Below are 20,225 nucleotides of genomic sequence, written 5' to 3' on the forward strand. Positions count from 1 at the left end.
ATTCAGTGCCCTGTACTAATCTTTTTACATGTCTTTCCTATTACTGATACCAAGAAATAAGTCAAGGGGCTCAGGGCAGACTATCTGACAGGGGAACATAGTACCCCAGAGAAGAGAAATATTTTATCATTTGTATTGCTTAGAATTTTGGGCACATGTTGATATGAAAAAGCAGATTTTTAGAGGTTTTATTATTGTTTTTAAATTATCTGTAAACCGTGCATCCTTTATTGCCTGCATCTAAAGCAAACATTGCCACCGACCCACTTTTGGTATGCCAGTGCTAGCGTCTTCATTTTATTCACTGCACTTACTAGATGGATTTTCAAGACTTTCAAGGCACCTGGATGGCTCAGTCTGTTAAGTGTCTGCCTTTGGCTCAAGACATATTTGCAGGGTCCTGGGATTGAGCCCCAGATCAGGCGCCACTCAGTGGGGATTCTGCTTCTCCCTCTCCCTCTCCCTCAGTGATCTCCCTCTCTCTCAAATAAATAAATAAAATCTTAAAAAAAAAAAAAAAAAAAAAGATTGTTCTGAGCCTTCTTTTAAAAGTCTTCATGGCAAGTTCTTGAGTTTTTATCACTAATTTCCTACCAATTACCTATATATTTGAAAACCATCTTGGCTAAGAATAGTATTCATAGACTTTACTTTATTCCCCTTAGAATTTTGGAGGAATTGCTTTATTATCTTTTGCATTTAAAGTACTGTTGAAAATTTAATGGACTTTCTCCTCCTTGTAGCAACTTGCTTTTTCTGCTTAAGGAATTATTTTATTAGAACCAGAAACTCAATTATTTAGCCAGAATATGTCTCACTATTGATTTACTCTCATTAGTTATTCCTGAAACACAGTATTCTCTTTCATTTTAGAGATTCTGTTTCTTATTCATTTTAGGGATATTTTCTTGTTTTAGATCTTTGAATTCTTTGGGCTGGGTTTTCTACTTTCGGGATGCCCATTAACCTTTCAATGGATTATATTTTTCTCTCCTCCACAGTCATCATTTTTCTCCAGTTACTTTAAATTCTGCCTTTTATCTCTGTTTACCTCAAGTCTTTCCTGAATATAGATAAATTGAATCATGTTAATTCTGTTCTTTGGTACTTCCAGTTTATGAATTTCATGATGATGCTGTTTTGGTCCTCAATTTATCGTTTTGGTATGACAAGCTGCTTTTAAAATCTCATTTTGTTATTTGATTATCTCATTGTTAAGCTCTTGTTTACTGTATTCATGTTCCTATTATACCCTTATTAAGTTGTTCTATGACAAAATGCTTTCTCTTATTTTGGCATCTGTGGATTTGTCAGGGTTCCCCCCCCCCCCCCATATAATGTTTTCCTTTTTAAATCACTTGTTACTCTGATATGTTACTCATTTGCTGTGGAGGCCGAGAAAAATCAAGGCCATCCCTCCTCGGGTTTAGCCTCAGCGGAAGCACAGCCATCGCAGACCGCTGTGCCCAAGGGCTGAACTTTCCCCTACTTTACTTTAGTCCTAGGAAGCCCAACCCTACTTTAGTTCTACAGACCCCCACCCTACTTTAGTATCAGAAAGCCCCACCCTTCTTTGGTTCCAGAAACCCCCTCCTTGCTTTAGTAACAGGAACCCATAAATACCCCTGCCTTAGTTAAGCTCGGGGTCCAAGTCCCTACTCCGCTGTGTCGGGTGTACTTGGGCCCAAGCTTAAGCTTGTCAAATAAACCCTCGTGTGATTGCATCGGTGCTTGGCTCCTTGGTAGTCTCTCGGATGCGAAAACTCGGGCACAACATTGCCATTCCATTTCATTCCATCTTGTACCTGATGGAGCAGCTGGATTCTGCCTTTGGTGCTCTGATACACTGGTGATTTCTCCTTGACCCCCTTCTGACCCCTCGGAGGACTGGCTGTTTCCTGTTCTTTAGCTTAAGGGCACATGTAGGCAGAAGAGTCAGGGCAGGGGACTGAGCTCAGTTGAATTGTTTGCTGTGATATGGAACACCTATGCCCAGCAGTCTTTACCAAGACCATATGAAATGTCTTGTCACTTCTGCTAGGGATGGTCAGTCCTTATTGTTCACATTTCTGATCTTTCCATACCTCAATGTAGGAGTTACCATCCTCACTCTACTAAAGTTAGAAGAGAAAAAATAACCAATTCATTCCCCTCCAGATTTGGGGATAGGAGAGTGAATCTTTCAGTTGTTTGTTGAATAATCAATACAGCTCAGGGAATCAGGAATTGGAAGGTGGCTCTGCCATCTTTTTTCATTGGCTTATTTTTATTACCTTTTGTTCATTTCCTTAAGTATTGGAGAGAGTGAAGACTGGAACTGGCCTCAGTTTGCCGTATTTACCCAGAAGCTGTCTTGGAATCTTTCTGACTCTTCAAATTAAACGTGGATGTGGCCCAGTTAAGTATAGAAAGCGAGTAGCTGCCTATGCTTCACCTTGACAGTATTTTATTATTATGGAGTCATGCCCCCTTTTTATTTTCTATTCAGTCCCAGATTATGCACTATAATTTCTTTGGTTTCTGAGTGCTAAGTAACTTAAAAGTGGGAGCATTTGGTAACACTCTAGCCATAGAATAGACAGCAGAGCTAAGTGAATTTATTATAATTGTAATGGATCATTGCTTTTAATTTGTTTATTTGTCTAACAACATTCATTTATGTAGTGAGTGCTGACTATGTGCTAGGTACCATTTTAGGTGCCCGGGATACCTCATTAAACAAAAACCAACATGGTTCTCCTTTCTGTGAGGAGCTTCCATTCTAGCAGAGACAGGATGAGTGTGTGGGGTAAGGACAGATCGCAACAACAGACAACAGTGCGTTGGTGAGCTACAGATCAGAAAGTACTATGTAGATATGGGGGATCACAGAGTGGAATGGGTGCTGTGATTCAGAACAGGCTGGTCAGTCCGCGGGGGAGGGAGTCAGTGGAAGAACATTCCAGAGAGAGGGACCAGCTGTGCAAGGTCCTACGGTTCCAGGTTGGTGGGTGGTTTCAAGGAGCACAGTGAATGGCAGGTTGATGGAGTTGAGTCAGGTCTGTGCAAGTACGTGAGAAAAATCAGTGGCCCAGAAAGTTGTAACATAAACTTTTAAAGTTTTTGTACTATTTTGAAAAAGTTGATTCTACCAGTATTCACTGGGTGTTTTGTTTGTTTATTTGCTATGGGAGGATAAGTTTCCATCTGTGATCTTTAAAAAGCTGAAGCAAATTAGCAAAAACCATAATTAAAACCACAGAAGTCTTTGTTTTGTCTAGAAGACATATAGGAAAAGTAATGCAACAATAAATGAATAGTTGTTCCCTAATGAGAAATAAAAAAGAAAAACAAGATCTGTAGAAAATAAAATTGCTTTTTAAAAAGGTAGTATAATTTGTTGTATCTAAATGAGGCTTTGACAGTCATCTGGTTTTACTTTTTACAAATGAGAATACAATCCGAGAGAGGCTAAATGTCTTACCCCAAGTTATATGGCTAATTGATGGCAAATTCAAATAGGGATAGGGCTCATGCCTGCTGATTAATTCTTTGCCCGGAGCTGTGGTCACCCTGCCTCTGGCCTTTTATTTCAGGGAGAACTCCATTATTGCTAATAGTTTTGTTGTTGACCTTCCATGGACTTGATAGTCAAATCAAGTTTTCCATGACAATAAGTATGATTTACTTGTATTTTGCAACAGGGCCTTGTTATTTGAAGTGGGCGGTCAGTCTCTTCATCATCCTGGAATCAGTTTTTGAAAGACCAGTTTATTTCTTCACCTTTCTGTGAGGACCATATTGTTCTCTGTGATGATCTATCAGAACAAGTGGTTCTAATTAGTTTTCTTTCCAAGGTGCTTTTCTTTCATTTCCCGGCAGCCAGTCCCTCCGCCAAAGGGATTTCTGGGCTGAGCCACTGCACTGGGGAACCAGGGTTCACGTGGGCCCTGGGAGGCGGCCGTTCAGGTTGGCTTTCTCAAGCTGGTAGTATCCCCAACCTCTCCGTTTGCTACCCTCCCACAATAAACTGTTCTTTCTGTCTCAAATACATTCTTTCATTTGTGTGTGTTTTCACTAATGGTGTTGTTTTGAAATACATATTTTAGAATTTGCATTGGTATAGGTCTCCTTCTTTTTCTTACATTTCTGCTTTATCCTGACTGTCCAGCATTCCCTTTGTGCCCCCTCAAGTTTGTCTCTTCCCGTAGTAATGAGCTCAGATACTGCTTCCAGCAGATTTCTTCCCATAGAATTCTGACATGACCCCTCATGAATCTGTGTGAGAAGGTTTCTGGGATCTGTGAACCCCAAAAGATGACAACTGGGTTAAAAGGCATATGCATACTTCCTAGCACAAACAACACGATTTGTATACAAACAGCCTTCTCCGTGTCCCTTATGGGACATTTTCGGAGTTTTTCTGTGGTACATATACATAGGAACAAGATCATACACCACGTTCCAATTTACTCCCATGCCTGCTTGCTTATGGAATGGCTGCCCAGTCCTCATTCCCACCAGTGAGGAATATAGTTCTACATCTCCACATCTCTGTCAGAACTTGGTATTGCCTAGATTTCTAGGCACAAAAGGGGATTCATCATGATTATTTCCATTGTTATTTCTTAAATTTCTGGGTTTGAGCCTCTCTCCGAGTTTCCTCAAATTCGAGTCACCTTGTCGTAACTTCATCCTTTTTTCTGTGGAGGTGCTTATCTTTTTCTTCTTGGTTTTTGGGGGTCCTTGTACATCCACATAGTCCTGACTCCTGGGCTTTAGACATTGACAAGTATCTTTGTCCATTCTGCTCTGTCATCTGGAATAATGGTCTCCTTCACTGAGCAGAAATTTTTAATTTTGATGGAAAAAAAACCTCATCTTTTGGGGATTCATTGAAAAAGACACTTCCCACTGCTGGTAATAAAGATAATCTCCATTATTTTTATTAACTTTATAGCTTTATCTTTTATGTTTTACCTTTATCCATACAGACTCCATCACTGTGTAGGGTGTGGTGTAAAAAAGTATTGTTTTACATTTCCCTGTATAATTAGTTTTTCCCAGTTTGGAGAAAGCCTCTCCTTTCCCCATTATAAAATTTTAATTGTTATTATAAGAATTGTCATGTTTATATAATAATAATGTCATCCCACCCAGGGCACGAATGACTCTCCATTTATTCAGATCTTGCTTTATGTCTTTTAATTCGTGCTTAAAATTTTCCCTGTTGAGGTCTTATGTGAACTTTGCTAATTTAATTTCTAGATACTTTATGGTTTTTAATGTTTATTTTTTATCATATTTTGTGTTTGTTGGTTTTTAAGTTGTTATCTGGTGATTTTACTCAACCCTCTTAATTATTCTAGTGGATTATCCTTTTTTTTTTTTTTTTTAAGATTTATCTGTTAATTTGAGAGAGAGACAGGCGGCGCAGAGGGAGAGCAAGAGGGAGTCTCAAGCAGACTCTCTTCTCAGTGTGAAGGCCAAAGCGGGGCTCAATATCACAACCCAGAGATCACATCCCAGGCTGAAGCTGAGTCAGACGCTTAATGGACTGTGCCACCCAGGCGTCCGTCTAAGGGATTATCTATTGATCCTGGCCTTTTCTTACATATTAGATCAAATGATGTGAAAATAGTGATGGTTTGATCTCTTCCCCTCAAATGCTTATACCTAACTTCTTTTTTTCTTTATACCTCTGGTTAGGACCTTCACTATTATATACAACAGTAGTGGTGACACCGGGCATTCTTGTTTTGTTTCTGCCCTGATGGGGAAACTGTTTAAAAGATATCTATTAAATCAAATGCTTATTGAAGACTTTCATAATCTTCACCAGGTTAAATAGGTTCCCCATATTCCTAATTTTTAAAGAAATCTTTTTAAGAAATCATAAATATGTGTCAAATTTTATCAAATACTTTTTTGCATCTATTAAGATAATAGTGACTTATCTCTTTGGACTACTGAGGTATTGAATTAATTGTTCTAGTGATATTAAAATTATTGTAATCCTGGGATAAGTTTTATTTGTTTCTAATATATTATTTTAAATAGATGTTTTTTACTCAATAAATACTTAGGATTTTTACATATGAAATAATCATTGAAAAGAATTTGTAACTTTTCTTATATTCTCCTTATCCTGTTTCAAACAAAAAGTAAAGCAGCCTAATAAAATAGGCTATAGAACTTCTGTTATTTTTCAATTTCCTAGAACAACTTACAGAAGATAGGAAATTCAGTGTTTCATGAACATTTGATATAGCTCACCTGTAAAACTGTCTGGGCCTAGGGCCCTTGAGCAGGGGAAGGCTTTGATTGCCATTTCAATGTATTTAATACTTAGGTCTATTCAAGTTTTCTATTTTTTCTTGCACCAGTTTTGGCATTATATATATCCCAGTATTAGTTCATTTAGATTTTTAAAATGTATCAGTATACTTGTGAGTGTTTATAAATTATTGCTTAGCAAATTTTTACTCCTACTGCCCTGTGAGAACATTTAATACACTGTCCTGGTGGTCTTAGACTTGGCCACATGCGTTGCTTTGGTCAATGGAACATCAGTGAACTCAGCTTGCAGAGGCCTTACATGTCCTTGAGGCAGGAGTTAGCCTTTTGCTCCTAAAAAGTGGCTGCACTAGAAAGGGGCAGTCTCTTAGTTCAACTTTTTTTCGGTCCAGCAAATCTAAAGCATGTGATACTCCCACCAGTGACAGTGGTTCACTGCAGCAGTGAGTTGAGAAGGGTAATATATTACCAAATTCTGCATAGGAATGTATATAGTTTTTAAAAGTGCAACCCCATATCCAACTGAGTCACTGTTACAAGGAACTCATATGTACTTTATATCTCCGGCTATATCACAAAGTAACTGAAGTTTAAAAAGGAATTTTATGGGGGCCTGGGTGGCTCAGTCTGTTTAGCATCTGCTTTGGCTCAGGTCATGATCCCCAGCATCCTGGGATGGAGCCCAATGTTTGGCTCCCTGCTTGGGGAGAGCCTGCTTCTCTCTCTCTCCCTCTACCCCCTCTCCCCTACTTGTGCTCTCTCGCACATGCTCTCTCTCTCTCAAATAAATACATCTTTTTTTTTTTTTAAGGAATTTTATAGTTAAAATCCTTTCTGTTATTGTAGATTCCTGAGCAGAGATTTATCTGAGTCTCCTAGCAGCTGTTTATGGGTCTGCTGCACCTTTGCTTTACTCCGTAATCTTCAGTCTCTGAACTGTGCTTTCGAATCCTGTACAGTTCCTCTTTTTTAGGTCACCGTTAAGGTGGCCTCATATCATAGAAGAATATAGATCAGAAAGGGGAGGTTGACCAGACAGGAAGATGGGCTTGCAGACTTTTCCTTCACTTGGAGATTGCACACTCAGCCAGGATAGACCAAGGGGTGCTGTCCATGCAAAGATTTGTTGGAAGAAATGACTTCTTTTTCTGGAACAAATAAAAAAGTCAGAAGCACATACCTGTGGAGATGATGAATTAGAAACTTGACTTGGAAGAACTTTTTTAACAATATGATGAGTTTTTTTTCCCTTCCTTCCCCTACGTTCCTCTGTTTTGTTCTTAAATTCCACATATGAGTGAAATCATATGATACTGTCTTTCTCTTAACTGTGGGAAACAAGCTGAGTTCTGCTGGAGGGGAGATTGGGGGCGAGGGGTAACTGGGTGACAGGTGTTAAGGAGGGCGTGTGATGTGATGACCACTGGGTGTTATATGCAACTGATGAATCACTGAACTCTACCTCTGAAACTAATAATATACTATATGTTAATTAACAGAATTTGAATAAAATTAAGTTTAAAAAAAGAGTATAATATAGTACTATACATTGAGTTCCATATTGTGCTCAGCAAGGAGCTAAATCTTGGAGGAGGGCAAGAAGTAGAAGACGTGATCTTTACCCATGAGAGCTCAGGAGACAGAAGAGTCTTAAAAGAAACAAAAAAGTTAAGTATGAAACTTTTAGACTGGACTCTAAATGCAATAAGAATGGGAAAGGAGATTTTTGGTGGTTAATTAGGTATGAATGAGGGAGGAGGAGATAGTTGGAGATGTAATGACCACAGGGAGGGGAGGGAGGAGGGATGGGCGTTCATAGGGAGATGGGGAATAGGGTATTTATCCCTTCAAGTGGATGGCTTCGTTGTGGTAGAGGGGTTTGGTAGAGAATGTTGTTTTGTTTGAAACATAGGAGTTTTCACTTCACTGAGAATGGGATTACAGAGTTACATGCAAGATTTAGAATCTGTATGAGAGAGAACATTCTGGCAGGATAGAAGGAGCTAATTCCCCATCTAGAATATTTAAAACCAGTTAACACTTCTGTCACAGTATCCGGTGGTTCGTAACCAGGCACAGTGCTGCCTCAGCCTCAGGTATGTGGACTTATGTGCTCAGGCTGGAGTTACTAGCGCGTCGGAGGTGCAGGCCATGAACAGGTGCATGGACAGCCCTGCTTAATGGATGGCCCACTTCAAAGGCTTGTGATGCTTTTGGTGAGAAACACCAGACTTCCCACACACCAGTCATTCGGCTTCTGCTGGTACAATTTTTGCTCTCTCTTTGTACCACCTGTACTGCTAACTCCTTGCTTGTATTTAAATTTACTTTTTATTTAAAAATCTACTTCTCTTTTTTGTTACTTTTGTGTCATTCTGGATCTGCTCTTTAACTTTTATTATCTTAATTCTTGTAGTCATGAGTTTGAAATGTTATTTATACTTTTCTAATTGTATTAAAATAGATACTATTTTAACAGTAGGACTGTTGGGGCGCCTGGGTGGCTCAGTGGGTTAAAGCCTCTGCTTTCGGCTCAGGTCATGGTCTCAGGGTCCTGGGATCGAGCCCCGCATCGGACTCTCTGCTCAGCAGGGAGCCTGCTTCCTCCTCTCTCTCTCTGCCTGCCTCTCTGCCTACTTGTGATCTCTGTCTGTCAAATAAATAAATAAAATCTTAAAAAAAAAAAAAAAACAGTAGGACTGTTTATTTATTAGATTACTATTTGTTTAATAGATGACTATTCTAATACAGAATGCTCACCTGTGGACATCTGGATATCCTCTTGTACACTGCTCGTGGTATGCACATCAAGCTCTGTGAACAGTGGCCAGATGGTCACAGTGGATTAATTTATAGCTTGACCTGATTTTATATAGTATATTCTTGGGTGTTGACACTAAAGCCTTGGGACTCTCATTTTTTAAATTTATTTTTTTTTAATTTTTTAAAATTTTTATTTATTTATTTGATAGAAATCACAAGGAGGCAGAGAGAGGGAGAAGCAGGCTCCCTGCTGAGCAGAGAGCCTGATGCAGGGCTCAATCCCAGGACGCTGAGATTATGACCTGAGCCGAAGGCAGAGGCTTAAACCTCTGAGCCATCCAGGCTCCCCCCTTGGGACTCTCATTTTTTCAACTTTGCATTCAGCAGAATTCACACGTTGGAAGGGCCTCGTGAGGATACTTCTCCTGCTCGAGATCAGATAGCACAAACAGTTATGGTCTCCTCATGTCTGGAAGGTCTCCTTGGAAGGGTTTGACGTGCTCTTGGATGAGTAGTGCTTCTGTGCCTAGTTATTTTAGCTCCGGCCTGTGTCCACAAACTGCTGGCCATCTCTGAGTTCCGAGGCAGTATTCCCAAGGGATATGTGATCCTGAACATGCAGAGGAATGAGAGCAAATACTGCCCTCACTCCCAATAATTGACCCAAAGCCTGTGTTGCATTTATAGTTGGCCAGGAGTCAGAAAGGTGACGGTGTAGCAGAACCACAGAGGCTCCCTCCCCATCACCTGATGAACTGATCCAAAACATTCGCCAGCATCAACCAACCAAACAAACAAAAAAATCCAATCACAACTTTGATGCCATGTACTTTGAAAAATGGCAGGCCCTTTCCAAAGGAAGGAAACACCCCACCCTGAACCTTCAGAAGCAGTCCTGGGAAAAGAAGGGAGAGAAGGGGACAAAGTCCTCAGGACCCCTACTAAATTATGAAAGAAGCTGGTGGAGGAGGTGAGTAGATGATCTTGGTTGATGTCAGGAGACATTGTGAGCAGAGGCTGGAAGGCAACCCAGGGCAGGCCATCTCTGTGCTGAGCTACGGGAAAGAGACCGCAGGAGTGCGTGCACCCTGGCTAGGCAGAACAGGCTGCAGCATGAGACATTTCCTTGGCATCCAAAAGAGAGAGCAGCACACTGGACCCCCAACCAGGGCAGGCCTAGTGTGTCCTGACTTTCCTCTGTGGCAGAACGTAAAAAGCATCAGCCAAGCACAAATTGTAGCTCAGAGGGAGAGAGTGTTAGGGGTACGTTGGCTTACTGTAAAAGAGCAAACAGAAGCTCAGGATAGAGACGCTCGTGTTAAATGTGAGCAAGATGAAGGTGAGTGTCACGACAGCTACGTGAGAATGCTACGCAGAATAAAGAAGGGAGCGGGGATTGCGGAAACAGACATACAACCCGTTGGGCCCGAGCAGAAACCCAGTGCAAGGAAACAGCCTCACAAGTATTTCGTGCTGTCAGAGAGCTCAGGATCAATTCAGTGGAAATAAAAAACTCAATGTAGTTATGAGAAGACAACAATGAGATTTTTAAAAATTTTCATTTTTAATTGTGATAAAATATAACATGAAACTGGCCATCTTTTCCACTTGGGGGAGTACAGTTCAGTAGTGTTAAGTACATTCACATTATGCAGCCAACCTCCAGAACTCCTCTCACGTTGCAGAACTGACTGCCCATGAAACAATTCCCCATTCCCCCCACGCTCTCCCCTGGTCACCACCGTTCTTTCCATCTCAGTGAATTTCACTAGCACAGGTACTTCCTAGGAATGGGTTCATAGAGGACTTGTTCTTTGGTGACTGGCTTATTTCACTTGGCATAATGACTTCAAGTCTTACCCATGTTGTAGCTTGAGACAGAATGTCTTCCCTTATAAGACTGAATAATATTCTAATGTATGATCGACCACGTTTTGTTTCTCCTTCCATTCCTTGATACACACTCGGTTGCTTATACTTTTTGGCTACTGGGAATAATGCTGCTAAGAAGATGGGTGTATAAATAACTCTTTGACTCACTGCTTTCAGTCCTTTTGGGTGTATAACCCAGGAGTAGAACTGCTAGATTGTATGATATCCCATGTCTTGTTGTTTAAGGAACCATCACACTCTTTTCCGTAGCAGCTGTGCCATTTTATATCCTCACCAATACATGTTATTTTGGTGGGGCTTTTTTGTTTTGTTTTGTTTTGTTGTTGTTGTTGTTTTGTTTTTGACAATAGCCATTCTAGTGGAAATGAGGTTGAATGGGATTTTTAAAGTACACGTTGATGAGTGGGCTATCACCTGGGTAGCCCACGCAGTTAAGTGTCCAACTCTTAATTTCAGCTCAGGTCATGATGTCAGGGTTGTAAGATTGAGGTCTGTGTTGGACTCTGCCCGGGGCATGGAGCCTGCTTGGGATTGTCTCTCCCTTTCTCTGTCCCCTCACCCCTGCTTGTGTGCATAGATTCTCTCTCTTGCTCTCTAAAACAAAAAAAGAGAGAAAGAGAAATTATATAGGCAAGAAATGAGGAAAGGAAGAAGAAACACCAGGTGTTAATTATACAGCATTAATGTAAAAGTATGTAGTTTAGCTCTTAAATTTTCATATATTTTTTTCTCAGCGTTAAATCTTGTGTGTGTGTGTGTATGTGTTGCTGTTGTTGGTTAAATAGTTAACTATAAGTCAAAAAGCCATTTAGTTTTCACTTCTGTTTCTTTTTTTTTCTGTTAAATTCAAGCAAAATTAAATGACCCTTATGAGAAAAAAACCAATAATATAGTATATATGCTTGAAGAGTTATCCAGAGTAATGTTCACCAACTCTAAGTGGTGGGTTATTGGAGGACTTGCTTTCTCCTTTGTACTCTTTTATGTGGCTTGAATTTTTTTTAATGAGCCCACATGTTTATGAAAGTGCCCATAGTTTTATAAAAGCCATAAAATTGTTACCATTAATATAAAATATTGGTCGGTAGTATCATCATTATTCTAGTTGGGTCTTAATCATTTAAAAAAATTACGGTCTTGTCTTGACAAACACCAGAAAGAGCCCTTGACAGTACTTTTGCAACTCGTGCCTCAGATATTGGCAACTGCCTTGGGGCGAAAGGCATGTGCAGTGGAAAACATTAGCTATTCTAATAGGATGCTTTTTGACTTCTTATTGAATTCATAAATCTAAACAATGAGCTGGTGAGTGTGAAGTGGGATTGACTCGGATTCCCGTGATACTGGTGACAGAAAGCGTGGTACAAGTGTAGTGCGGTTTGTTGTGCACATGGCTGAATGAGGAATATGAAAACCGCACTTCTAGTTTGGCCCTAACCAATATGCAACACCAGAATTTTGGACGTTTGGAGTGCCTCTCACTCTCTGCACTTCCTTACACTGAGCTTCTTTCTTTTCTTGAATTTGCCATGGTCTCCTGCCTCTGGGCCTTTGCACAGGCAATTTCCTCTCCTCAGGGCACACTTCCTGTATTGGGTTCTTTCTCCAGTTCAGGGCTTAGTTTTAGCCTCCTTCCTCTAGAAGGCCTTCTGCATTGTAACTGAAGGTACTTCTTCCTTGATATGCCTGGCAGTCTATAGTCACTCACTTGGTGTCAGAGTTCCACAAAAGCCTGGCCTGGGGGCGACTGGATCTAGGAAGGGCAAGGTCAGGTTCTCTCATTGCTCTTCCATAGCACAAGTTTTGTTTTCTTCCTCTGGTCTCCACCAGGGTGGTAACTCTTCCAGCTACCTTGTGGTCTCTGGGTTTTCTTTTTTTCTCAGCAGGCCTCTTTGGTTCTGCTTCTGTTGGAAACTGCAACTTTTCTTGGTGATGTTCAAGTTTATCAGGAGAGAGTAGCTGTTCTGTTTAGCCCGTTTCCCTCCAGCACTAGCCATTCCTGCAGGAGAGGGCATCACCCCTGCACCCACAGGCCTGTGCCAGAGGGAACTGGGGCCCAGGCTGGCATTCTTAATTCCCTCTGAACCCCCTGCTTGGCCTCTCTGGTAAAAGAGATGGAGGGAAGAAAGCCTGTTATAGTTATTTTATTTGTCTAGTTATTTTTATTTTCCTGTTTTAACCTTTTCTGTAATAAACATTTTCATAGACGCTAAATGGTATTTTGTAAGCTCCTCTATGTGTCCTTTGACTGAGCAGCCCTCAAGAAAACTAGAGGAAGCTGGCCCTGCCTGATGAAGCGTAATGCTGTTCTAGTCACTTTTTTCATCTCTGCCCCCATCTGATGTGTTCGTTTGCTCTTTCCCCCATGTCTCTCCTTTCTCCAGATGACCGGATGACTGGCATCCCGCCACACATCCTCAACAGCTCGCCGTCAGACCAACAGATCAACCAGCTGGCCCAGCGGCTGGGCCCCGAGTGGGAGCCTGTGGTGCTGTCTCTGGGTCTGTCCCAGTCAGATATCTACCGCTGTAAGGCCAACCACCCCCACAACGTGCAGTCACAGATGGTGGAGGCCTTCATTCGCTGGCGCCAGCGCAATGGGAAGCAGGCTACCTTCCGGAGCCTGCACAGAGGCCTCCAGGCCGTGGAGGTGGACCCCTCAGTGCTCCAGCACATGTTGGAATGATGGGGTCTCCCGACCCCATCCCATGGGAGAGTGTGTCCCCAAGTTGCATGGGCGGAATCCTGACTTTCTCCCAGGGCAGGTAGTTTCTGGGCTTTCCGGAGGTGGGGGTAGGAGTGGGAAGGGGGGGGGCGGGGGGCGTCTTTTCTTTTTAATGATCTGTAAATGAAAGGAGAAAATGAGATTTCCAGTTGGCGTTACTTGAAAGGCCAGATTACTCAGTAGCTCTACCACATCGACTTGACAATTCATTGTTCTTAATGTCTTGGAGATTGCGTTGTTTTAATTGTGCAGGTTTTAATTGTGTGAGTGCCTATTAATAAACTGGTAAATCATAATGGCTCAAAAAATTACTGGCTTATCGTATTACATACAGATGTCCTATAGATAGATAGAGATATCTGTCTATCTATATCTATATATAATATCTACTTTGATACTGCCTGGGAACTGAACTGTGGACTTTGCTATTATCGATGATAATAAAAAGTGAATTACTGTACAGAATGTGGCCTTTCATGAGACAGTATTATTTGTTTTTTCTCATTCCTGTAGTGCATAGATTAAGGGTGTAAAATTACAGTAGTCCTTTTTTTGGAACACAATTACTAGTAGTGACAAAATGGTTACTTTCTCCAGTCAGGATAAATCGCTCAGAGGGGATGTCTGCATTACGTTTAAGACAGTTCAGGTACGAGCATCCATCCCTGAGCCCTTCATCTTTGAGAGATTGCTTAAGAAAATCCTGTGTTTAAAGGATTTAGTTGGGGGACAAAAGAGGGTGTGGTCTTTCCGTTGATGTTGCAGTGATTGAAGTGTTACACTCCCAAGGAGTATGACTTAGTCTTCTGTCTTTTTATTAATGACACATGATATTTGTCAAATGCTTTTTTGTTTTCAATCAAGGGTTTTCATATATGTGATCTCATTTGGGCCTCACAAAAATGCTATGAAGTAGCTGGTCAAGAGAGGTGAGCCTCCTTCTGTAGTGAGATTCAGTGATTTGCAGGTGGTGAATGAGCTAGAATGTGTCTTTGGAGCCCTGCTCTTTCCACCTGGTCCCTGCTGCTTCTCCTCTCTCTCCTGTGCTCCTCAAAGAAACTTGAGTCCCGCTCTCCTCTTGCTAACAGCATCGCTGTGGACAAGCTGCCCCTCTTCTCTGACCCTGTACAAAAGGGCCAATGATTATCCTCTCCTCCTAGATTTTTGTGATAATTAAGGGAATAATGTCTTCCAGCGTCTCATCCAGTGCCTGGCCCTTAGTCAGCTCTCAGAAGTGGGAACTGTTTGCTTGCTGCTGTGGCTGCATACGGATGAAGTTCACAGGCAGAGCTGGTTGGTGGCTAGAGCTGAGGGCCCTGCAGGAGGACTGGGACCGTGTCTCCTGCTGAGCTTTAACATGTGATGTAATTTACTAACAGTACCGTGGGTCCAATCAAGAGAGGGACAGGCGAACAGTCCCAATCCGTGATCTGTTCTTCTGAATAATTGGGGAATCTATTTCCTCATCTTAACCTAACTCGGGATTTTTTCCAAAGGGAAAACATTGTACTTTTTGCCTCTATTCCAGGACAAGTATATAGAACAGCTGAGTTGAACATGACATGAGTGCTCCAAAAGGTGACAGGGACATGTCGATCACATCCTTGTAGATGTCTGGCAACCATATTCCCTTTACTAAAGAAGATCAATTACAGGTCAACAGACAGTACAAAAGGATGGTCTGCTGGCCTCATCAGCTCTAATTTTCCATTTTGTAGATCAGCCATTAATTCATTATCTTGTAAAATTCTCATAGACTTTGGCCCCATGACTACACTAGTGATAGACTGTACTTCTGTGGCATCTTCCACACTGCCTGTCATTCTGAATCTTGGACTTGTTACTTCGCTATTTGTTCCCCTGAGCTTGCTAACAGAGTTCCTTTGGCTTTTGTTCTCACCACATTTATGGCCAAGGACATATGGCTGGGCTCTGCTGCATCTGACTAGATGGCATTTTAGAAACGGGTGTGATGATTAGCTAGTTCATCTTCCCACCGTTTGCTTGGAAAGCTGAATCCGTCATGCACAAAGACACTTCGGTGCTCTGTCCATCACTGGCTGCCAGGGCCGGTAGAGAGCTCTGACTTGCTGCCCTTAATGAGCGGGTGTCCCCCCCATCACATGGCAGCCACAGCTGCTGGGCCTGCTCACGTTCTTGCAGATTTGCAGAATGCCAGAAACAGAGCATCTAAGTCACTACCTCATCTCTGCCTCTGGCTGTGGAGAGTGATGCCAAAGGCATTTGCCTGCCTCCCAGGAGAATGGGGTAGGTGATGTGCCTGCAAGGAGTCCACGTGTTTTTGCCTGGTTGAAGATTCTACGGTTCCAGAGGCTACCTACCTCCAAACAGAATTCTGAATGAGTACAGAGCAGTGGTAGAACGTTTGCAAGCACTGTCCAGAAAAATATGAAGTCTTACTCCACTCTGCTTCTGGGTGCACATGCGTGTACATTCATGAGTATGCCCTCTTACTTTTTTTAAAAAACTAGAACTTTTAGGAAGTTTTACTCAGTACGAAATAGTGCATGCCCATTATAGCAGTTTAGAAAATACCAGTGACCAAGAATAAAAAAATAAAAAATACCCCTACCCCGTCTTCCAAAGATAACCACTAGGACACCCCAGTTTTAGTCTCTATCCCCAGTTACTTTCCTATGGCTGCATATGCTTTTTGTAATGAAAACGAGATTGTATCAAAGCAACTGTAACTATAAGATGTAGTTAAAGGATACACAAAATTAAAAGATCTGATGTAGGTATCCATAATCCTAGTTTTCAAGATCTACTACAAAGCTGTAGGAGTCAGAAGTATGGGCACAAAATAGACACATGGCTCAATGGAATGGAATGCAGAGCCCAGAAACAAACCCATGCACTTATGGTCAATTAATCTATAAGGGAAGAGACAAGAATATGTAATGGGGAAAAGACAGTCTCTTCAACAAATGATGCTAGGAAAAATGGACAGTTACATACAAAGGGATGAAACTGGATCAATCACACCATTCACAAAAATCATCTCAAAATGGATTAAGGAACTAAATGTGAGACCTAAAACAAAAAAGGCTCCTAAAAGAAAACAGAGGCAGTAATCTCTCAGCCATCACTCTTAGTAATGTATTTATGGATATGTTTCCTCAGGCAAGGGAAACAAAAGCAAAAATAAACTACTGAGACTACATCAAACTAAAAAGCTTCTGCAAAAGAAGCCATCAACAAGATGAAAGGGCAACCTATTGAATGGGAGAAAATCTTTGCAAAAGATATATCTGATAAGGAGTTAATGTCCCAAATATATAAAGAACGTATATAACTCAACACCAGAAAAACAAATAATCCAATTAAAAAATGGGCAGAAGACCTTAATAGACATTTTTCCAGAGAAGACAGGCAGATGGCCAATAGACACACGAAAAGCTGATCAACATCACTCATCATTGGGGAAATGCAAATCAAGACCACAGTGAGATGCCGCTGCACGCTGTCAGAGTGGCTAAAATCAGAAAGACAAGAAATAAGTGTTGGTGAGGATGTGGAGAAGAGGGAACCCTTGTGCATTGTTGGTGGGAATGAAAATTGGTGCAACCACTATGGAAAACAGTATGGAGAGTCCTCAAAAAAACAAAAATAGAACTACCATACAATCCAGCAATTCCACTTCTGGAAATTTACCCAGAGAAAATGAAAACACTAGTTTGAAAAGCTGTCTACACCCCTAGGTTTATTGCAGCATTATTTACCATAGCCAAGAGATGGAAGCAACTTAAGTATCCATCTGTGGATGAATGGATAAAGAAGTGGCATATGTTTACAATGGAATATTCCTCAGTCATAAAGAAGAATAAAATCTTGCCATTTGTGACAACATAGATATAATTTTAGGGTACTAGGCCAAGTGAAATAAACCAGACAGAAAAAGACAAATGCCACAGGATTTCACTTAGATGGGGTATCTAAAAAGCAAAACAAATGAACAAACAAAACAAACAGGCTAATATGTACAGAAAAGAAAATGTTGGTTATGAGGTGTGGGGAGGGGATATGTTGGGTGGGCAGGCAAAATAGATTAAGGGGATCACGAAGTATAACCTTCCAGCTATAAAATAAGTAACTCATGAGGATGCAATGCACAGCATCAGGAACATGATATTGTAAGAACTTCGCATAATGACACATGTTAACTGGATTTATCATGGGGATCATTTCACAATGTGTAAAAACATCAAATCACTATGATGTGCACCTGAAATGAATAGGATGTAGTATGTCAATTATACTTCAATTAAAAAATGGGATTGTATTGTACATGGTGTTTTACAATTGGCTTCTTTTATTTAACATATAGCTGTCTTTGCATGTCATTAAAGATTTTTCTATACCAGTGATTTTCATTGTCCTTTGTGTTTGGAGCACACTTTCAAGTCCTATAATTTTCGGCAACATGTTTGAAGACATTAAAAAGACTCGAGCTACTGAATGTAAGAATGTCTTTCACTGTCAAAACATCCGCCATTTTCCCACTATTTGTCTGACGCCCCCCTTTAGAACCATGTCCTTCCTTGCTTGAGTAGAGCTTTTGGCTGCTCTCACTACCGTACACTCATATCCTAAAAAAGCAAAATTGAGCACTTTCCTATAAACATTCTGGGCTTAATCTGAGCTTTTTATTTATTCCTCAGAGCAGGAAGCCCTCTCCTCTGCTCTGTGTGACCCCCTCTGCTCCGTGTTCCGTTTGTATACGCTTGTGCCGTGGCCGATCTGAACCGGTGTGTGTGGCTCTGTTCTCCACCGTCGCATTTAGCGGTTGCATACTTGCCCGCGTAGGCGTGCGTCATTATTTGTTAACCACTCTCCTATGACATGAAAGGGACCTGTAGGTGGTTTTTGCTCTGTCACTTTTATAAGCAGTGATGTGGTGCAAGGGAGTTCCTCGTTGTTAAATGTTTACCTCCTGCAGAAGCTACAATGAGCTGGATCCCTCTTTTGTTTCGTTCCAGACATATTTAAATTTTATTATCAGTTAGTTTTATTATATAGCAAACTGCCCCACCATGTGTTGGCTTAAAACTCAAATCCTGGCTTAAACTTAAGTTCACAAATCTGAGAGCCAGGTGGACTGTCTCCACTGGACTCATGCAGCTGTGGTCAGCGGGTGGGCTGGCCGAGGCCGGATGATCCAGGATGGCCTTGTTTGCATGCCTGGCAAGTAGCTCGAGGCTGCCTGCAGCAACAGAGGTGTCTTGGTCACACCTCTCCATCCACGAAGTTTGCCCTGCCTCCTTCGCTTGGCAGTGGTGGCCAGGGTCCGGCGGGCAGCAAGAGGAAAACCCTAGTGGGCAAGCACTTTTCAAGCCTCTGTTTGCCTCCATTTTACCAATAATTCTGTTGGCTGAAGCGAGTCCTAAAGCCAGCCCAGAGTCAAAGTGGGAGGGCTCTACCGAAGGGCATTGAGAGAGGGAGGGCAATAATTTGGGTCCATTTTTTGCAATCGACTACAGTCAGTATTTTAAAGTTGAGATTTCTTGGCCCTATCGACAAAGTTTGGCCACCCGCAATAATGGGCAGGCCCCTTTGCGGAGTGCTGCTGTTCTTGCCTTGGACAGGATCTACACTTCTTACCCAGCTCCTCTGCCTGCTGTGTTACCTGCTCAGCCCCCACAGACTTTTACACCTGCAGCCTCTAGCCATACAGCCGGGAAGATTCTTAGGATACACTCCCGGAAGTAGAATTGCCCAGTTTAAAGTTGCACATATTTCTAAAAATGACTTTGACTTTTTAAATTTTATAAAAATTATTTTTAAAAACTACTTTTGCTTGGAGTGAGCAATGGGGTTGGTTTTAAATGCCAGTTAATCCCCCCAAACTTCAGTGATCCCTGAGAAAGTTCTTGCTGGGGCACACACACGAGCATGTACACACACCCACGTACTGATCCCGCCACCACACACATGTGTGTATGTACACACACGCAACTGAGGCAGTAGAATGAGTCTGTCTTCATCCCTTCTTCTGGAGAATGCCCCAGAAGTGGCAGTTTTGGAAAGGAGACTCTCCTCATTCAATTATTCAGCAGAATTATGGAGAAGCTACTATAAACTAGGCCCTCTGCTAGGTGGGGAAGCCAAAAGATGACCAGTAAGTACACTGTCCTCCAGGAACTCACTATTTGGCCAATGAGACCAGCATGGACTGGACTGTAATCGCAACATGGTACAAAAAGGTCCACACATGAGTGCCTAGTCTCTGGGAACACAGAGGAGAAATGATTCATCCTGCCTTGATTCAGAGGTGGGAGGCCTGGGGCTTATTTGCATGAGACTCCGTCACTTGGACACATCTCTGTGCCATTTTCCTCGCATGTAAAATTGCTCTGATAACCATACCTGTAAGGTTTTACAGGCGAGATACACAGGACACCAGGCGAGACAGGTGCAAGGCAAGTTTTATTAAAGGCGCTCTTGGGCGAAGTTCCGCGACTCAGGAGAGGAGAGTCCGGGAAGTCACGCCCGGGAGGGGGTCGAGTGGGTCTTTCATTTGGCTTAAGACAGGGCATAGGTTCACAGC

The 20,225-nt window shown here is 41.8% G+C and overlaps 1 protein-coding gene across 1 annotated transcript in view; it reads left to right on the plus strand.

Annotated features, from left to right (window-relative positions):
- CRADD (CASP2 and RIPK1 domain containing adaptor with death domain) overlaps positions 1 to 14,122 on the plus strand; it is a 179,888-nt gene extending 165,766 nt beyond the window's left edge. The window contains exon 3 of the mRNA XM_059186527.1: positions 13,317 to 14,122. Coding sequence (XP_059042510.1) covers positions 13,317 to 13,618 — 302 coding nt within the window. The 3' untranslated portion in view covers positions 13,619 to 14,122. The remainder of the gene's footprint in view (positions 1 to 13,316) is intronic.
- The last annotated feature ends 6,103 nt before the right edge of the window (positions 14,123 to 20,225 follow it).

Source organism: Mustela lutreola, chromosome 8 (genome assembly GCF_030435805.1).
Source record: "Mustela lutreola isolate mMusLut2 chromosome 8, mMusLut2.pri, whole genome shotgun sequence".
NCBI lineage: Eukaryota > Metazoa > Chordata > Mammalia > Carnivora > Mustelidae > Mustela > Mustela lutreola.